The 20,005-nt window shown below is 37.9% G+C and overlaps 1 protein-coding gene across 1 annotated transcript in view; it reads left to right on the plus strand.

The window, feature by feature from the left end:
- The window catches only part of Abca13 (ATP binding cassette subfamily A member 13), a 421,036-nt gene that overhangs the window by 384,927 nt on the left and 16,104 nt on the right, over nt 1-20,005 (plus strand). The window contains 1 exon segment of the mRNA XM_051200607.1: nt 4,268-4,360. Within this exon segment, the coding sequence (XP_051056564.1) occupies nt 4,268-4,360 (93 nt within the window).

Here is a 20,005-nt window from a genome sequence, read left to right on the forward strand (position 1 = left end):
GCATCTCTGAGCACTGAAAATAAGTCTGTAGTTATCGTATTTTAATTTAATATTTGTCCATTTTTGTTTTATTTTCTTTGTCAGATATTTATTTTGAGATTGGATAATTTCTATTGATCTCTAGGTCCTACGACTTTTTTTTCTTCTCCCATCTTGAAACTGGGTGTAGGTTCCTGTGGAGGTTTTCAGCTCATCTCCTGACCTGTCCTGGCCTGTCCTCAGTGGCCATTGTTGAAGCTAAGCAGGGAGATAGTAGCCCACAGTGAGCCACAGATTACCATATTCTTATTGTGTCCATGGCTATTTGGCATCGTTTTCACAGAGTTACATGCCTATGTGCCTGTGGTCCATTCTTGGAATTCTAAAATGGCTGGTTCCTTAATTATGTCCAACTTTGTAGTTGGCTTTGAGGACAATTATTTGATAATTTTCTCACTCAGATCTCAGATGTAACCAGAAGGACCATGCTTGAGTTTTGTTTATATTCTATTTTACTTCCCAGAGGAATTTTTCTTTTCTTTTCTTTTTTTTTTTTTTTTTTTTTTTTTTTTTGCTGAAGCAAGTGAATTTGATACTTATTCAACATATATAAACATACACACACACACATATATATATATATATATATATATATGAATGATATATTATTGCTGTATATGTTCACATTGTTCTGGAGCTTTAGCAGTTACACACTGATATGCTGAGACTGCTTGCATCTGTTGCTGGCACGGGCATGGTCCACCATGGGTCCTTAGATGGGTGAAGTTGTATAATGATGAAAATTCTTTTTATTTTTCATAATATATATGATTATTATAAACTGTTCTCTCAAAGAGACCACTTATCATTGAGGTTTCTCTTTTAAAACCTCCTATTCATTTGCTTTCACATCAATATTCTACATTTACATATATACAGATTGATTTCTCCCTATTCATACAATATAAAGATGTGAATGACTCATTGTGAATGAAGATGAGGGAGGCCAGTGCGATTCTGTGATTTTAACGCAATATTTTCCTCTACATATGCCTTAACACACAGCATTCTTGGGAACACATGAGGCAGATAATGGAGAGAGGGAGAACCAATTATCGTCCATCCTGGGAAGGACATCCTGCTTTCCCCTACACATCAAATCCTGATGCCAAAGTTCCCATCCAAGGCTTTAAATCCCATCTCACCTCATAACATATCTAAACTATTCAGAATAACCACCCAGGAAAGAGAATCCATGTTTACTTTGTTTTTAAGCAGATGACCCATGGTTATTTTCACTGTTGACCAGTCTCAGGCTTTGTGTATTCTTCTTTCTAAGAAAGATACTCAGTTCAGGGCTGAGATTTTGTTGTACCCACATGCTTTTGGGTTTACATGTTGAACATGTGGTACAATCGACTTAGACCTACCATATCATTCACTCTGAAGTTGGAACTCACACAGACAATATTGTAATACTCCATTTGTTCAAAGCATGTTTAAGAAATTAGTGTAGAAACGACTTCATGTTCTTCCCATGACAGTGCCATAAACATGACAAGACATGTTAAATTTAAATTAGTTAGTGAAAGAGAGGCTAGACCTGGTGACACTGACCTATCATTACAGTGACTCTGGAGGCTAAAGGATTAAAGCCTTCGTGGGCTACATAGTGAGTTCAAAGTTAGTTTGGGCAATTTAGTGAGACCCTATTTCAAAATGAAAAGTAAAGAGGGAGCTAGGGTTTCATCTGGTGGTACAGTGCTAGTTTAGTAGGCACATGGCTATATGGATTTATTCTCCAGTGCTACGATAAGAATAAATAAGCAAGGAAAGAAAGAAATGGTCAGAAAACATATGAGGCCGGTTTAGGCTGTTCATATGATATACTCCATAGACCTCATGTTAAGCTACTACATACAACAAACAGCTTTGATTTATGACATCTCGCACAAGACATTTTGTTCTCTCACTTAACCATTTGTATTGTTGACTATGTTCCCTCAGATCAACCTGTGATGTATAGTTTCAGTCATGGATGTGCTTCTCTGTCTTCTTAATAAACTTTTCCTTTTGCTACTCTCACCTGAAATTCCTTCCTGTGAGGTATTCAAGGAGAGTATAGACCTGGGTTGATGTCTCTACATGACAGGGAGTTCCTAGATTCCCAGAAGTCCTGGGCTACTGGTAAAATAATTTGTTTATATAATTCTCAGTTTGCATTTTTTCAGTTCCTAGAAAAGAAATCATGGCCAAATATAATTTTAAAATTTGATGGCACTTTTACTCACTGTCTGCATATGAGATGACTCATTTTGAATTTCTGAGAAAATGTCTATAACTAACTGGGTATTATTGATTTGAAGACTCCCTGCTTCATTTGGAATGGAATAGAGGGGAAAAGACATTAGCTTTTCAACACAGAAGTCGGGATTGAACAACTCTTGGTTTGTCTGTTGCTTTGTTTGTATGGTTTATTTTGTTAATTGTTCAGTAATTACTTTGATAAACTAGATTCTTATTTTTATTAATTCTTTAAGAATTTCTGGCAATGGATTTGATTATAGTCACCTTCCAGTAACTCCTAGACACCCATCGCCTTCCTTACCCTTGCTTTGTTTTCAATCCATAAAGCCCAATTTGTTACATTTTTATATTGTTTTGGGAGGCTGGTCACCCACTGGAGCATAGCTGACTTTCTCAGGGCCACACCGTTAAAGGAAGCCTAGCAGCTAGGAGTAGGACTGCATGCCCACCTTCTTCTTTCATGCTGGGATTTTGTCTGGCTTGGGCTCACAGATTTTCTTCATGCTATCATAATCACTGTGAGTTCATGTGCGCAGCTGCCGTCTTGTGTTTGGAAGATGCTGTTTTCTTGCAGTCATCCACAGCCTCTGGCTCCCACCATCTTCTCCAATTTCCACAATGATCCTTTGATTTTGGGAGAGAGGATGTGACATAAATATGTCATCTAAGGATGGATATTTTGCAGCCTCTTTTAAATGTTTTCACTGTGTTTTGAGACTTTTGTTAGGAGGCTTGAATTTTGGATTGTGAAGTATATCCAACAACTTCCCCAGAGTTTCTTCCACTACTGTTATGTTTAGAAAGTGCATTCTTATGCTCAAACCACTTCTGTGTTTGTACTACCTATGGTATGTTTGGGGCTCTTTTGTTATAATGCCATTTCTCTGGCATAAATTCAAGGAGTTTTCTCTGTGTAATTCAGCAATTGTAACAACCTCTTCTGGTAGTGCCCTTTCCTTACAACATTTTCTACAGTTTCCTCTTTAACTAATTTTAAATTAAAATTTTCAGCATTTTCTTGGTGGTGATTGCATTTTGATTTGAATAATATTCCAGCTGTATTGTAATTTATAAATCATAGTTATAATAATTATGAATTGTAGATCTTTAAAATTTGATGCTGGATAGTAATATAATCTTATATAATCTTATAATTTAAATTATAATTACAATTTAAAAGTTTATCACTAAGATTTTATATCATACTTTATAGGCTATAAATATAAACCTTTTTAAAATTGTGGGGTCTTTGTCTTAATGAAATTCTTTTACATTTTTATGCTTTTTTTATTAAAACAGAATTACATCACTTTTCCTTTCGTCCCTCCAGCCCCACACAGGTAGTCTTCTCCAACCCTCTCATGTTAACTCTTAACTATCAAATTGATAGACTTTTTCTTTGAGTATTATTGATACACTCATATATATTATGTATATGTCTGTACAAATATAGAAATACAACCTAATTTTGTTGTTTGTGTGTATATGGTTTCCAGGCAGTCCCCTTTGTTTTGGATAACCAGTAAGGGAACTCATCTTACATTATATTCACTTTCATATTATAACAGTTTCCTATTTTTGAAATATTCAGCCTTTTTCCTTCTTTTATTGAGTCAAGATTTCATTTTTTTTTTCTTGTCAGTAAAGTTATGGCATTCTTTTTGTGAAGAAATCACATATTAAGATCCCCTGTACATGTATTGCTGTATTTCTGATGATTATAAATGGTTATGTCTTGTATATTTTATTACTGATCATTTTTTCCAGGCACATAGATATGCTAACAACCTTCATTAAATTAGCTACTTAAGCAAAATCTCAGGAATTTTCAAATCACTTCATTTCATTTTCATGAGTATTCTATATTAAAAGTTACTTAGTTTGGATCAGTGGTGTTTTTCCCTCCTTTTTATTTCTGAAGCTTGAACAGGGCTCATACCTTTACAACATGGCTCATTTCTACTTATTTATTTCCTCTCAGCATGGAAGAGTGCGAGGCTCTGTGTACCAGGCTAGCCATAATGGTGAATGGCAGCTTCAGGTGTCTTGGCCCTCCTCAGCACATCAAGAACAGGTACTGAGTTTCTTTGTCTGTTTCTGTTTTCCTGTCAACTCAGCAGCACGACGCCTGTTATAACAAAGGCTCTTTCCAAACTGTTTGCTCCAATTAGTTCCTCCTGACATCTTATAGTGGATAGAGGTTCTGGGTAACTTAGGGCCAGTTAAAATAACTATAATTATTAAGTCAAAGACATAGCATTTCTCAGGCAGTTTCTTTAAAACATTTTGCTTCCCTTTTCCCAGGAGGCACTGTGCCCTCATTTGTTTTGACAAAAGGAGTAATGAAAAAAAAAATGATTGCAGGGTCCAGATAGAGTCTAGAGGAAAAATGACCACCTTAGACACAGAGTGCTTCATCAGAAGGTGGAACCACTATATGCCTCGCCCACACTCAAAGTGCATCACAAAGTGCTTTACCACAAGATGTGTGTTTATAAAGGTGTCTGACAGGGTAAGAGGGTAAAAGAGACTCATTGTGGTTCCTTTTTGTTATGGTTGATGAAGGACTGAAGACTTTTGTTCTTGTATCTGTTAGATCTCTCCTCCTTTAACCATCTCTTCATGTCTTCCTTTCATTCACTCCTTGGAAGCTTAATTATTTTCCTATGAGGGTCTGTGAACACTAAATCGTGTTATAACTCTTGTCTTTCAGAGTGTCTTGAATGATATTCTTTGTCCTTTTCTTTGTGTGTGTGTGGGCATGGTCATATGTATGCAGGAGTCTATGTAGGCCATAGGAGACATTGGATCCCTTGGACTTGGAAATACAGGTTTTTTGATGAGCCAGGCAATATGGGTGCAGGGGTATAATAAACTCTGGCATTCTGATAGAATAGTAAGTCCTCTTGACATTTTAACCATCTCTCCAGCTCCATTGAATGCTTTTCTAATTTTCTTCAAATTTTTTAATCATAACTTTTATAGAGAACAATGCTGTCTTTTCCCCTTTTTATTGAAAAAAGATTCTTTTATTATACAATGTGTCATGATTATAGTTTCCCCTCCCTCTATTCATTCTAGTTCCTCTCCCATCCTGCATCTGGATCTACTCCCTTTCTGTCTATAGAATAATGTAGTCTTTTAGGTTGATAAACTTTTTCACTTCCATTTAGTATTGTTAGGTTAGAATTATGTAGCATTCTTGGCAGTTATATGTAGCTGCTAGTTACACACACACACACACACACACACACACACACACACACACACACATATATATATATATACATATATATATATATATATATATATATATATATATATATAATGTGTAACTACCTTCACTTTATGGGAACCTTATCACTCAGAATGGCAATAAAACATGAGGGGTGGGTGACATACTTTTACTGGCTCCAAGTGAGACAGCGTCATGCAGGGAGAGAGAGCCCACCTTGCTGTTTCTCATGCTTTTGGTCAATAATTTGCCAGATGACCTGTCACAAGCTGCTGTCACTGTGTGCTCTGCTTCCCTTTACTATGTATCTTCAGTGGAAAACAGCACTTCAAACTCTCCCTCCCTTAAGAATGCTCACATAAAGCTTTATAGCCTGTTCCTTATTGTCAGGTGATTTATATTCAAGTTCAGATGCTTGCCTTTTGCTTCTTTGCTAAAGTTGGCCACAGAAGATGCTCATAGGAAGAGTCATCTGCTAGCTGAAACCACCCACAGTTTGAACAATTTCTACCCATTCAAAGTTTGGTTCTGGTAATATGGGTAGTAGATTGAGGCTGAATTATTGGTGGATATAAACTCTAGAGTTCATTCAATGAAAACTAGTTTGTGGTATAGCCACTAGAATATGAAAGTTAATACCATTTTTAAGAATATAGTTTATGTTATCCTGTAACAAATAACATATAAGAAATAAACACATGAAAATCTTATTGTGCTTAAAAAGTAAGGGATTTTCTTTTCTGCATTTCTATAGCTAGGAGCTAGGAACACCATGTGAAACCGATGTTGGGATTCTTCCTCCTTTTCTCCATCCTTGGAAATAATGGGAAGTAGGAATCAGTAATATTCTGTCAGGACTGCTCTCACCTTATCTCACCTCCAAGACTGAAGGGACAGATTCCAGGAACAGTGATATCTGCTCATCTCAGCTTATGACACCGAATTTCCTGTCCATCCTTTGTTGGTAGATTGGCTCAACTTCCCCGCCTGATCACCCTTTCTACCATGTATGCATGACTTCTTTCCCTAGAATATAAGCACTGCCCACACATATCCAATAATCAGAGAAGGTTCCCTAACAACATATACCCATTTTCCTGCTGTTATCTAGACACTGAATCTCACTCAACTGCTTGCTCAGACCACCCTTGTCCTTATTGCACTGGTTTAAATGTCCTACAGGCCAGGAAACAACACCCTTGAAAAGATGTGTTGTTACTCAAAGGTCCCAAAATAGGGATCACACAGGCCATGTGGGAAAACATACAGGAGTTTCAAACTACATATAGCTAATAACATTGGGAAAATGTGCACAATGACCTTCATTGTGTTTCCATTGGAAACAGGTTCAGTCAGGCATAGGATTGGCAGACAGACTATGGTACATGAGGCATAGACAACTAGGTTTGTGGTAGCCCTATTTTACAGGACAAATGGATGATAGCCCAGTTAGGGACTCCCAGTGGGAAGATGATGGGATGGCAGAAACTGCATCAACTTGTTTCCTTTGGTAAATGAATTTATAAGAGATACTTTGTTATCTTGAAAAGCTGTCTACTCCTAGAGGGAAAGTCTATCTGGAACTAGTGAGACTTCCCAGTCACTATAACATTGGAGCACACAACATAAACACAGTGACTTATCCCAGGATGATTAAAGCTGAGCCTTGGGGGACACTGATGTATGGTTATCACACCCTACCTGTCCCCTGTGGCCAATGTGCAGAGGAAGGCAGGGTGCTTGGATTTTATTGAGGTTATAGATTATCCCTCCTTTGCTTGGTGTAATTTAATCTTCTTAACAATAGTGACTATAACCTCATTGCTTTCTGAATATCATCCATTTGTGACATTCAGAAGTTATGGATTTGCAGCACCGAAGATCATGGTTCAGGACTGTGAGCCACTCAAACAGAACTCTGTGTGATGATGACCATTGCTTGTGGCAAGTGGCCCAGAAGAAATTGCAGTAGGTGAACCGCTCCCCCAAAACAAGGGTGTGTTTGGAAAGCAAGATTTTATTTTCACTAAGATATTGGTTTTTACTCAAGTTATAATTTAGGAAATGTTATCAACATGAGGGCTTTCAGTAGAATTGAGGCTGTTTTGCTTTTGACATTTAATAATTTCTTTAGTGAAGGGTCTGGAAGTTGCCCAACAGCCTATGCCCATTTTAGTGCTCACAATTTGACATAACCAGACCTGCATGTGGCAGGTGGCATCATACAGGCTCATAGAACATGTACCCTAGAGAATCTACATACTGTGGTAATCTGTACAGGAAGAGACCTTAAAGTCTGAAGAAGAGGGATGTTTCTTGGACCTTGAGGTGAAGAAAAAATTGTCAAAACAAAATTAAATACTAGATTACATTAATTTGTTAAAAAAAAAAAAAAAAAAGGAAACACATGACTGGGGAATCCTAATGGGAGAGCAAGCAGAAAAAAAAAAATAGATTTCAAAGTTGCCATGAAAGGAAGTCCTCAGGCAGAATAAACTTAAGATAGCTGTGCAGAAAATTCCTGGAACAGCTCTGGGCTTTGGAGCCTTCACTAGGGTTTTTCAAATGGCTTGTTTTCCTTGTGGGTCAGATAATTCCTGTTTATGCTGTCTGAGGGAAACTGTCTTGTGCATATAAGATGCTTCAAAGGTTCTGAAGCCCCTATTGCAGCCCTGCCCAACTGTAACAAAGAAAAACATTGACAGATGTCTCCTGGAGGGCCGCTATAGGCTGACCTTGGCTGTGTCAGCTGGTACATTAGTCCATGTTCTCATAAAACATACAGATTTAGATGCATCACATTGGGAGGATAAGGACTTAGATTTCCAGAAGTGGGTTGGGCAGAGGTTCCTGCTCTTCCTTAGCTTGCTCCTTGACTGAAAGGAGAAGGGATCACCTCAGTGGAAAACAGCAATTGAATAAGGTGTTTATTATTATTATTATTATTATCATCATCTTTTCAGCTCTAGATTGACCTTGCTTTACAGTTCCTCTAGGGTCTAAAAAAAAAAGTACACCCCCTTTCCCCTCTCAGCACTACTGTAGTCCTTGTGTGTGGTTTAAGGCACTGCCTGAAATCAAAGGCCTGATAGGTTTGGACACTGTCTTGGTCTTCTCATGCTCTTCTAAATCCATTGTCAGTCTGTTCTGGCTTGCACTCTCTCATGGGCCACTTCCTGCCAGGATCATTCTTCCTGGCCCAATTCTCTGGCCTTGTTGATGCCCATCATTTTCTCCTGATGTATTTTTTTCTCCTTGTAGTGTTAGCTTCCTTTCCTCCTTTGGTAAATGATTGCATCTCTCTTCCAAGTTATCTGCTTGACCACAGCTTAGACATGGTGTTGTCCCAACTGCTGGAGCACACCCTAGAGCCATACAGATGTGGACTCACACCTGCTCTAGCAGCTGAGTCTGCAGTTCCATGTACACCAGCATCTCTTCCCTGTTGATCTGCACATTGATAGGGTTTCTACTCTTTATTTTTATCAAGACTTCACCCTTCCACTCATTTCTTATTTCTCAAAGAGAGAGAGGAAGAGAGAGACAGAGAGGGAGAGAGGAAGGGGGGGGAAAGAGGGAGAGGTCATTTACAAGCTATTCCTTTGAAATGATTTCCAAAAAATAAAAGTAGACACATCCATCATCCTTTTCTTCATTTTTCATCTTTGAAAAAGAAATCTTTCTTTATACCCCATGCCTTTCTTTCTTTAACATGCATTTTATTATTTTTTAATTATGTGTTTGCTTTAGTATCTGTCTGCTATGGGTTTGTACATGTGAGTGTCACTGTCTGCAAAGGCAAGAGGCTTCTGAGCCTCTGAGAACAGGGGGGATGTGAATTGCCTGACATGGGTGCCCTTACCTGTGCTGAACTGACACTATGCTGTGTCTTCTGAACCTCTGAAGCATTTCTCAAGCCCGATCTTTTACTTTTGGGTTAATAATACCACCTCTTTGGAACTTCCTCAAGCAGTTTCCTTCTTTCCATTATATAGTTGAATATTCACTTTGTTGTAAATATAGTTGAATATTCACTTTGTTGTAAGTTGTGAGTCATATTTTTTCAAGTAAAAGAGCATCACACATGATGAAATCCAGTAGCTGGATATTGACATTGGTTCATGTCTCTTGTCTCTATAGTTAGGTGGGATTCTAATGAGTGCTGTTACTCAGTGTATATATTTACATGTAGGCAGCAGAGAATAGAGAAGGAAAAGCCCTAGGAAAGTATGCAAACAGTGTTCCCACTATTACATTTCCCCCCCATTAAATCCCATCTAGCCCACTTTGGATTGACTTCTCTTAGTTTCTTAGAGATCATGAAGTCTTAGGAAATATAGACTTGAAGCTGCATACATTGCCACTTGAGATAAAAGTAGATTCCCATTACTCAGAGAAATGCCAAAACAAAACCCCAAAACCAAACAGATGTTTGATGGGTTCCCAACAATATGGGCCATTTTCTCAACTCCCTCATCTGAAGGCCGGTTATTAGGTATTAAGCTCTATCAAACTTAGAGCTTCCATTTACGGTCAGTCTCAGGATCCTGAATAGCCCTGTGTAGTGTACAGACAACTTTATGAGTGAACTCCTCAGAATCAGTCTGTCTGTCTGTCTCTGTCTCTCTGTCTGTCTATATGTATGTGGTGTGTGTGTGTGTGTGTGTGTGTGTGTGTGTGTGTGTGTGTGTGTATGCACGCATGCACATGTGTACATGCTAACATCTTTAGGTACAGATATTTTATCTCAGGCAGTTAAGGATCCATTCGTGTTATATGCTGAAAAGTCCCAACAGCCCTGGTAGCTGCCTTCACTGAGTACATTCATAAAGCACCTTTAGGAAGCCGGCAACAGCTGCAGGCTACACCTGCTTCCTTTTCTGGCCTTGGAACCAACTTAAGAAGACTTAAGACTGACTGCCATAAACAGTCCCCCAGGAATGGAAAGCCAGCATCCATCTGACAGTGGAGTTTATAATCTGGAATATACTTGGCCAACTGACCTGGGGAAGGAGATAAAGGTTGTTTAGTTATAAGTTATAACAAAGGTTTTAAAAGCCTAAAGAAATCCTTATGAATATGAGAGATTTTATTGTCTTGATCTGTCAAACATAAAGCTTGGAGAAATAATACCACTGAAAGTATGTTTGGTAGCCATTTAACTTGAAATATAGTCTTTAGCAAGGGGGCTGGCAGATTTTCTTTTCAAAACTAAGAGGAATGGTACTGCTCTTTGAGCTCACAAGCTCTGACTGTCTGGGAAGCTGCAAATTAATACATCACCTTATGTGACACCATATGCTCCATTGTGGTGACTTTGATTTAATGCTTCTATAAAACCTTACTATAAACATAAAATCTCCGATTAAGACTCCATCATCAAATAATAAACTGTCTCATTTAAAAGTGAGGCAGATCATCTGGTATACTTATGTCAGTTTCACAGATGGGGATGGGAGTTGCTGCATAAACACATACAGTGGTTTGTGCTGTGATGCAGAGCTATGCACTGCTGGATTCTGGAATGCCCCTTCAAGTGCTTTACTTTGGTTCAAAACATGTTGCTGCAGTGAAAATCTGCAATTGACTCTCTTTAGCAGAAATAGTTTTATTAAAGAAGAGGCACATGGCTTTGTGTCCTCAATGTGTTTCTCAAAGCAGCCAACTCATGCCTTATCTCATTTGTTTTCAAAGCATCCGATTGCATGAACAAAATTAAGTTATTCTAACCTAATTAACCAGGAAGATATTCACATCCTGATGCCTTTCTCATGCTGTACATTCTTGTGGGACACTCCATTCTTTGCAATTCAGATTATGAGAAATGTCACCCAAAGCTGTTGCTTTACAAAGTGGGAATATTCTGCCTTTATTTCAGTGTCTTTCATTAAAAAAAGCAGACTGCTTTTCATCCATAACAGGGATGGGCGTGAAATGATGGAGGCCAGTGACAGCTTAGATGTGAGGAAGTTTGTCTGGGGAATCAGCTTCACTGTGGTTCCTGTGAATTAACAGATCTTTGTTAGTCTTCTTTATCAGAGGTGATGACATAATGCCTGCTAAAAAGACAAAGACTGTGAAATGCACCTCATTTTAAGCCAGGAAATACCATTGCACATTTGTGAAGTTTTCTGTAATTCAAGTGGCGAATGAGGCATTAGCTCTATTGTATATGGAGTGGACAGAGCAATGAAAACTAGAAAGCTTCAGTGCATGTGAGTTAGGAGTGAAGAAAGAAAAGAATGCTCACCAACTGCCTTGTGGAAGGGCTAGAAAGAGTGACTTTGTGGTCAAGGAGGCATCTAGACTACATGTGCAACAGAGAGAGGCATGAGAAAACACAGCGTGAGTCATGTTCTTAACAGCTAGACCATAAATGGGGTAGGAGTCAATTAGTGTGGCACTCATTCTAGGATAATGTTTAGATCAATTCTCCAAATGGGAAGCTATAATTCTAGGGTTAAAGGGGGGAAACAAATGGAGGCAATGGGAAAAGGGCTAGGCAAGAAAAATAGCTGTCACAGCTATTTCTGTTCTCTAGCTGGACACTAAATACAAAGCACTGATGCCACTGCTGTCAAAGCATGAACTAGATAGTACTGAGTAGGAGGTATTTGAAGAGAGGACAACATTATAGCAGACTGGTGGCATTAATGAAAGGTTACACCTGGAAACTTGAGAGATGGGGAGATACTGACATCGCTAGAGAAATGAACATGTGAAGAGAGGGGAATTCTGGGTACTGAGCATGCTCAGTGGTAGGCCTTTGTGGGCTACTGGCATGATTCTGAATGAAGAAGGGTAACTGAGATTCCTGTGTCAATGCTTCCTCTTATAGCAAGAGGGAAAACAATGCAGGCCACTCCCCTTCAGTGTCATAGGTTAGTTGCTCAATGCCTCATGTGTGTTAGCTCAACTAATCCTTATGGTATGGACAGTTATCATTATAATGGGGGAAATGGGGCCAAAGGAGCAAAGCAGTTGGTTCAAAACACAGTTGCTATCAAAAGGAGCAATTTTGAGTTTCAGACTCTTGTTTGTGAATTTCTTCCCAGGTTACTTTCATATTCTTAAGTGACTTTCCCTCAGAGTAGTGTGTGAGCGTGTGTGTGTGTGTGTGTGTGTGTGTGTGTGTGTGTGTGTGTGTGTGTGTGTAAGGAATGTGTAAAGCAAAGCCTTGCTTCAGACAGTGTCATGGGCATAAATATGATGATAGTCATTAGATTCTCCTGTGGTATCTCCTTTCTGTTGAATTTGCTAAGAAGACAGTTTCTTTGATTTGAGCACAGGAGTAACTCTTACATTTATTATTTAATAGTTAATTAATTTTGTATACAAAGTTTATAAATTTAAAACTGTTTACAGGCATGATAAGCGGCTGTTTTTTTTTTCCAAAAGGGGCAATAGTAAACATTTTATTTTGTTTTCAAAAGAAATTAGGGGAAACACACTTGCTTTTAATCCAATCTGTGGGGACAAGGCTTCTATTCACTACTGTAAAGTTCATTCCCATGGAAAACATGAGTCTCACCCCTTCAGTACTCTGTTCTCCTGTACAGGAAAGTTCCTGAAACATTCAACCCTTTCGCAGAGCAGGAAAAGTGGGAAGTTAGCAGAATAACTAGCAGAAAAAAGAAAGAAAGAAAGAAAAGACTACATTTCCCAGGGTGTACTGCTTCTTCCTATAGCCAAAGGGAGTGAGTGGAGAGATATAACTTTGTTGAAGGGTTGACACATATTTAGTCTCTTCCTTCTGGCTCAAATACAGATATGCTAATTGGATATGATGCAGCTCCAGACTCCAGACATTAAACCTGCAAACACTCCTTCTCTTTTAAGTTACCTGCCACTCAGACAAAGACTTAGATATAGTACATAGTGTTCATTTGGTTGCCTGTCATTTCCAGCCTGTGTCATTAACACTGTGGGGGGCAGACTTTGCTTGTGTTTACCTCTCTTCAGTGTTTGGATAGAACATGGTATGTCACATAGACTCCAAGTATTTGTTGAAGATGTGAATGAAGGAATAATCCCTAGCTATGGCAAGCCTTTGCTTAATGAGGATTCTTTCCAAGTTACAATGGCTGGACTCTAAACAAAGACTCGATCAGAGGCAGCCCTGCAAGCAGTGGGCTCTGTATAGTGGAATGAACACTGGGTATTAATAACAATAATCAATCTCTTCCCAAATGATTCCACTGCGATCCCGTTTTTCTCTAAACAGGTTGCTGCCTGCTTTCTCTCAAAGCACTGTGTTAGCCACTCTTACTTGCTGCTTTTAGAGGCAGGGCCGCATCTGTCTGTACTCAGCATCTCCATTAGTAAGAACTATTAGGTGTGTGATTCAGTCCTAATTGCTGCCATGGCCTTGGCAATATTCTGCTATCTCCTTCTCAGATGGAAAGCCAGATTCAGTGCAGATGTACTCGGCCTGCCGTGAATTAATGTGAAATGCAGATTGCAAAAGAGCTACAAAAAGTCGTACCCTGTATGATTGTGATTTCTGACTGGAAATGTAGTCAAAGTACAAGAACATGCAGCTTCGTTCATAAAATGCCTTTCTGTCCGGTCAATGCTATATAACAGGTTTAATGTAAATCCAAATTCAAATCAGAGAGATACACTTATTCTGGGTCCACCCCATCACCCCTCATTTATTGGTATGGAACTGCATGAATCCTTAACCTTTTTTTGTTTCATAATTTAAAACCATTTCACTAAATTTGGTTTTGAGTTTCAGTTTAATAACGACATAAAGAAAATGTGGACGATTACACCCTGTTACAGAAATGCTGCAGGTTTCCTGAGATGGCTGGCTAGGCAAGGTACACTGGCCTCTCATGATCCTTCTGGAATCAAGAAAGTTTGAGGCTCATGAATGGGCAGCCAATGCCCACAAGAAGAGCAGGGCTATGCTCACACCACACCTGTTACTGTCCATTAGGCAAAACATAGTTCTAGTGTTAGGCTCTAGACAATCAGGGAATTCTGCCCATAGTAGAAGAATATCACAGTTACTTGTGAAGTAACAGGAAAGATCCAGGGTCCTATTTATAATCTATCATTCTTCAAACATTTTGTAACAATTTCATAACTTGTGTCTATCTTTCATGGCTTTTAAGCAAATTCTTTAGAGCTATACTGAGCATCTCCTTTAAGAGATTTATTATTTATACTTTATATGCAAGGGTTTTGCTGGTGTATGTATGTATGTATGTATGTATGTATGTATGTATGTATGTGTGATATGCATTGCAGTGCCTGAGGAGGCCAGAAGAGGACATCTGATACTCCAGAAGAGGAGTTATGAATGATTAAAAATCTCCATGAAGGTACTAAGACTAAAGCTGAGTATTCTGCAAGAGCAGCTAGTTTTCTTTACCACTGAGTCATCTCTCAAATTTCAAAATTTCTTGAGATATATTTCCCATATCATATAATTCATCAATATAAAATGTATAACTCAGCAGCTTGTAATAGGTTGGTAAATATATGCATCACATTCCATATGTTAATTGTAAAACATTGGACTATTTCAGAATAGTACTATTTCATTGTGTTTATGTACCACACTTTTATCATTGGTTTACCAGTCAGTAGACACATATGTTGTTTTCATTTCTAGATATTATGAGTAGAGCAGTTATGAATATGGATACATAGGCCAAGAATGACAGTTCCTTTAAGGTCAGGAACCCAAGGCAGGGACTGAAGCAGAGGGCGTGGAAGAACACTGCTTACTGACTTATTCCCCACGGTTATTCAACCTGCTTCTTATACTATTTAGGACCCCTTTAGCACTACTCAAAGTTGACTAGCCCTCCTCTATCAATCATCAGTAATGAAAATGCCCCGCAGACTTGCTCACAGTCAATCTGGAAGATTTGCAAGTATCTTATTGAAAAATTTGCATTCATGTCCATTAGAGAGATTGATCCATTTGTGTGTGTGTGTGTGTGTGTGTGTGTGTGTGTGTGTGTGTGTGCATGTGTGTTGTTGTTGGTTATCTGTGTCATCTATCAACTTTTCTTCCTATGTTATAGAAGAGTTTGATAAATGTTGGTTATATTTTTATTAAATTCTGGTAGAATTCTGCAATGACTCCCTCTGAACCGGGCTTTTCCCCAGTAACCAGGATTCCTTATAAATAGTACTTCAATCCTGATGCTTGTGGATTTTTAAAATTTTGTTGTACTTTGGTATGTCATATGCTTTTAGAAATCAATTTCATTTATATTTTAATATATGGTTAAGTACACGTTTTTGAATCACAGCCTTATGTTTTATATATTTCATTTATATATGTGATTGCTCCATTATTATCTCTACTTTTCATGATTTAAAACTTACTCTTGGTTAATTCTGCTTAGAGTTTGCTAATAATTTTAAGTTTTTCAAATAACAACCCCTGTTTCACCTTTCTAAAATTTATATCATTTCTCTTTCATTGACTTCTGCCCTGATCTGTCAGTCTTTCTATATGCCTTTATCTACCAATCAGTCTGTCCATCTTTCCATCTATTCATTCATCCATCTACTATCATTTTTATCTACCTATATATCCACCCCCCTTTTTCTTTGCTAATAGGTTTGAGGTTTAATTTGTTCTTGTTTTTCTATGGCCTTTAGATGTATCATTAAAATGAATTTGAGATATTTCTGACGTTGTAATACAGGCTGTTAGAGTTATAAACATCCCTCTGAGGATTATCTTCACAGTATCCCATAGGTTTTGTTATGTTCTGTTTTCATTTCCATTCAGTTCTAGGAACTTTTTAATTTCTTTCTTGATTATTCCAATGAGTCATTCAATAGTATACTGTTTAGTCTCTTTAAGTTGGGGTATTTTCTGTGGTTGCTTACTGCTGATTTCTAACATTTTTTTCCTTTATGGAAATATAAAATACAGGAAATAATTTTAATTTTCTCATATTCACTAAAACAAGTTTCATGTCCTAATTTGAAATGAATTTTGCAGTAAATAAAGACATTGAGAAGAATTTGTATTTTACAGTGTTTGGGTAGAATATCTATTGATGTTTGTTAAGCCCATTTGATCTATGGATCAGATCAGAGTTATGACACCTGCTTGTTTCCCCATTTCATTTGCTTGAAATACCTTTGTCTATTCTTTCACTCTAACATAGTGTCTGTCTTTGGTGGTGGGATATATTTCTTGGTGGCAGAAAAATTAGAGACTCTGGCTCCTTTTTTTAAAACTCAATCAAGTAATCTGTATCTTATTTAGGAAGTTTGATATTCAACTGTTATTGAAAGATACAAAACAATTCCTATCATTTTATTGTTTTGTAGTGTTCAGCATTTCTTATTGTTAATCATCACTTGGCAAATATCTTAGCAATATTTTTTCCATAACTTCTTGTGTTTCTCATTCTCTACTATTTAAAATATCTTTTCTACTCTCCTCTATACAGATGGCTTGGTGAAAAGATGTTCTTTGTCTTATTATGACAGTGTGTCAGAGTATAGTGGTCTGGTTTGGCAGTTGCGGTTTTTCAGAAATGGAAGTTCAGCCTTCCGTATTGTTCTGGCCTTTAGAATGAGAATTTCCATTAAAAAATCAGCTTTATATTCTCATTGGCCTGGTTTCCTATGTGAATTGGCTTTTCTCTTTTCTTGCTTTCTGCATAGTTTTATGGGTAGTGCATGGGGAGCTTATTTTAAGTGTTCTATTTGGTGTTCCATATGTCTCTCTATACTTTGATTGGCATCTCTTTTCCTGGATTTGGAATTTTTTTTCTCCTATGATTTTATTGAAAAACTATTTTCTATCTGTTTAGATCAGTAATACTTGATTTTCCCAGTTCTAGGATATCTAGACTCTAGTTCTTGGTCATCTAAGCAGTATCAGGTATGGGCTCCATCTCGGGCCTTAAGTAAAATCAGACAACAGTTTTGCTCTCCCAATGTCTGTGCACACATTGCCCTAGCATATGTTGCAGGACAGATTATAGATCACAGGTTTTGTGGTTGGGTTGATGTTTACTTTCCTCTTTTGATTGCCTGCAGAGTATCTTTCTGTGTCATATACACTAGAAAATGGAGTGAAGTTTCTATGCAGGCACCAGCTCAAATTTTCTATGTTCAATGAGTTGTGTGGGTGTTGTTTTTAGCAATGGGCCCTTGCTGTCAGTTTGTAGAGAGCAGCATATTATCTTGGGAACAGAGTGGGTTGTTTGAGGATTTCCATGGCACCTTTTTGCCATCAAATTGATTGGATGAAACATAGTGCTAGGACAGGAAACTTCATTTGGTGACAAGAGATGGACAATAGAGGTTTTGTCTCTCTCATTGTTTGTAGACATCATTTAGGACATCCTTTATATTGTAGCTGTCTCTCTCTTGTTTCCTCTTCAAATTCATCTCCTCTTCTCCTTCCCACCTAATCCTCCCATTCTTGTCCCTTGCTGACCTCTGGCTCCAGTCCACTAATAAAATCTATTCAACTTTTCCCTTTAAGGGAAACCCATGCATTCCCCCTAAACGCTTCCTCTTTACCTAACCTCTCTAGGTCAATGGATTGTAGCTTGGTTATAATTTATTCAATGGCCAATATACAGATAAAACAGAATACATACCATATTTAATTTTCCGGTCTGGGTTACCTCACTCAGGATGACTTTTTTTCTAGTTCCATTTGTCTGAAAATTTCCTGATGACATTTCTAAAATAACTGAATAGTACTCCATATGTAAATGTATCACATGTTCTTTATCTGTTATTCTGTTGAGTGACATATAGTTTGGCCCCATTTTCTGTTCATTATGAATACATGGTTAATAAGCAAGTGTCCCAGTGGTAGGATGGGCTCATAGATTGGATAGATTGGTTTTTATTCAGGTATTGTCAGAGAGAGTGACCTTGGGACACAAAACACTAAATGAGATGTCTTCATCAAATCCTTCTCCTCAGAGCTCAGGAAACCCTTGAACGCAGACGCAGTAGGAGTAGGAGTCTGGGAGGTAGAGGGGACACAGGACACCAGAAAAAAAGACTTTCTAAAACAAATGGGCAAAGCTTATATGAACTCACAGAGACTAAAACAGCAATCACAGGGCCTACATGAGTCTGCAAAAAGTCCTCAGCATGTATACTACAGCTTTCAGTTTAGTACTTTTATGGGACTCCTAAATGTGTAAATGAGTGGATCTTTGATTCTTGTGCCTTCTCTTGGATCTCTTTTCTCTTGGCTTGTCTTATCCAACTTAGATATGGTGGTTTTATATTATGTATTTTTGTTATGTTTTGTTGTTGTCTCTTAGAAGCTTGTTCTTTTCTAATGAGAGGCAGAAATGGAGTGGGCCTGGATGGGAGAGGAGCTGTGGAGGAACTGAGAAGGGTAGAGGGAGGGGAAATAGTATTCAGATTATATTGTATAAGAAAATATTCCAAGCTCAATAAAAAGAAAAATGAAAAATATTTTATAGTACTGCTGTTGATTTATTTTCCTTCTTTGCCATTAATTTGTATTTTTTTGCCTTTTATAGTGTCTCACAGGTCTCATATGTTACACACACACACACACATACACACAGAGAGAGAGAGAGAGAGAGAGAGAGAGAGAGAGAGAGAAATTCATCATTGACCTCAACTTGAACATTTCATTTTCTTAGCCTTATCTTCAAGCATTGATTTTCTAGCCTCTATATGATTAATTATATTGATCAGAATGTCAATTGGGGTTTTCATTTGACCTACTGCACTTTTTGTTTCTATTATTATTCTAATATGTTTTTCTTTTTGTTTGTATCTCTTCATTGAATATAATTTTCATAACCAACATTGACTTCCCAATTTCACTATTCTGTTCTCTTGGATTTCATTCAGACACTCATTCATATCACTTCAAAATTTATCCATGCTGTTATTTGTGTCCTGTTTGGATTTTATTTTGATGACTTTTGAATTATTTGTCTGGTATTTCATCTGAATCACACTCATTGGTAGCTGTTAGTATGACACTGATAGTTTTTGGATGAGGTATTTTGTCTCAGCTTTCCATGCTTCTAGTAGTTCTACATTGCGAGTTGCCAATCAAGAATCTGTTTGTTGGTTATGTTAGTTGGTTATGGCAGTCCTGTGTTGAGTTTTTCTTTGGTTTAAGCTATGTTGGGGATGGTGCCTCAGGAGTGTGTTGTGGGAATAGGAGTCTTCAAAGTCTCTAATCTGCCTAGATGAGATATGGATATAGAGCACAAAAGTGTGCTTTAGAGTCCGGAGGTCCTGAGAATTAGAATCCCTGCTGTTGATTGGGTATGGAAAATGAAAGTGCATGGTAAGATCGTAGGACCCCAATACCTCTGACCTATTGAGCTTGAGCTGAGCATATAGAAAGACAGATGTGAACACGGTGGGGGGGTGGGAGGGAGAAAGTTCTAGGACTTCTACCTATCAGACATTGTTGGGAAAAGTGCTGCAGAAGTGTGCAGTGGGCTTAGGAATCCCAGACATTTCTCTCCTGTC

This window comes from Phodopus roborovskii, unplaced genomic scaffold (genome assembly GCF_943737965.1).
Source record: "Phodopus roborovskii unplaced genomic scaffold, PHOROB, whole genome shotgun sequence".
NCBI lineage: Eukaryota > Metazoa > Chordata > Mammalia > Rodentia > Cricetidae > Phodopus > Phodopus roborovskii.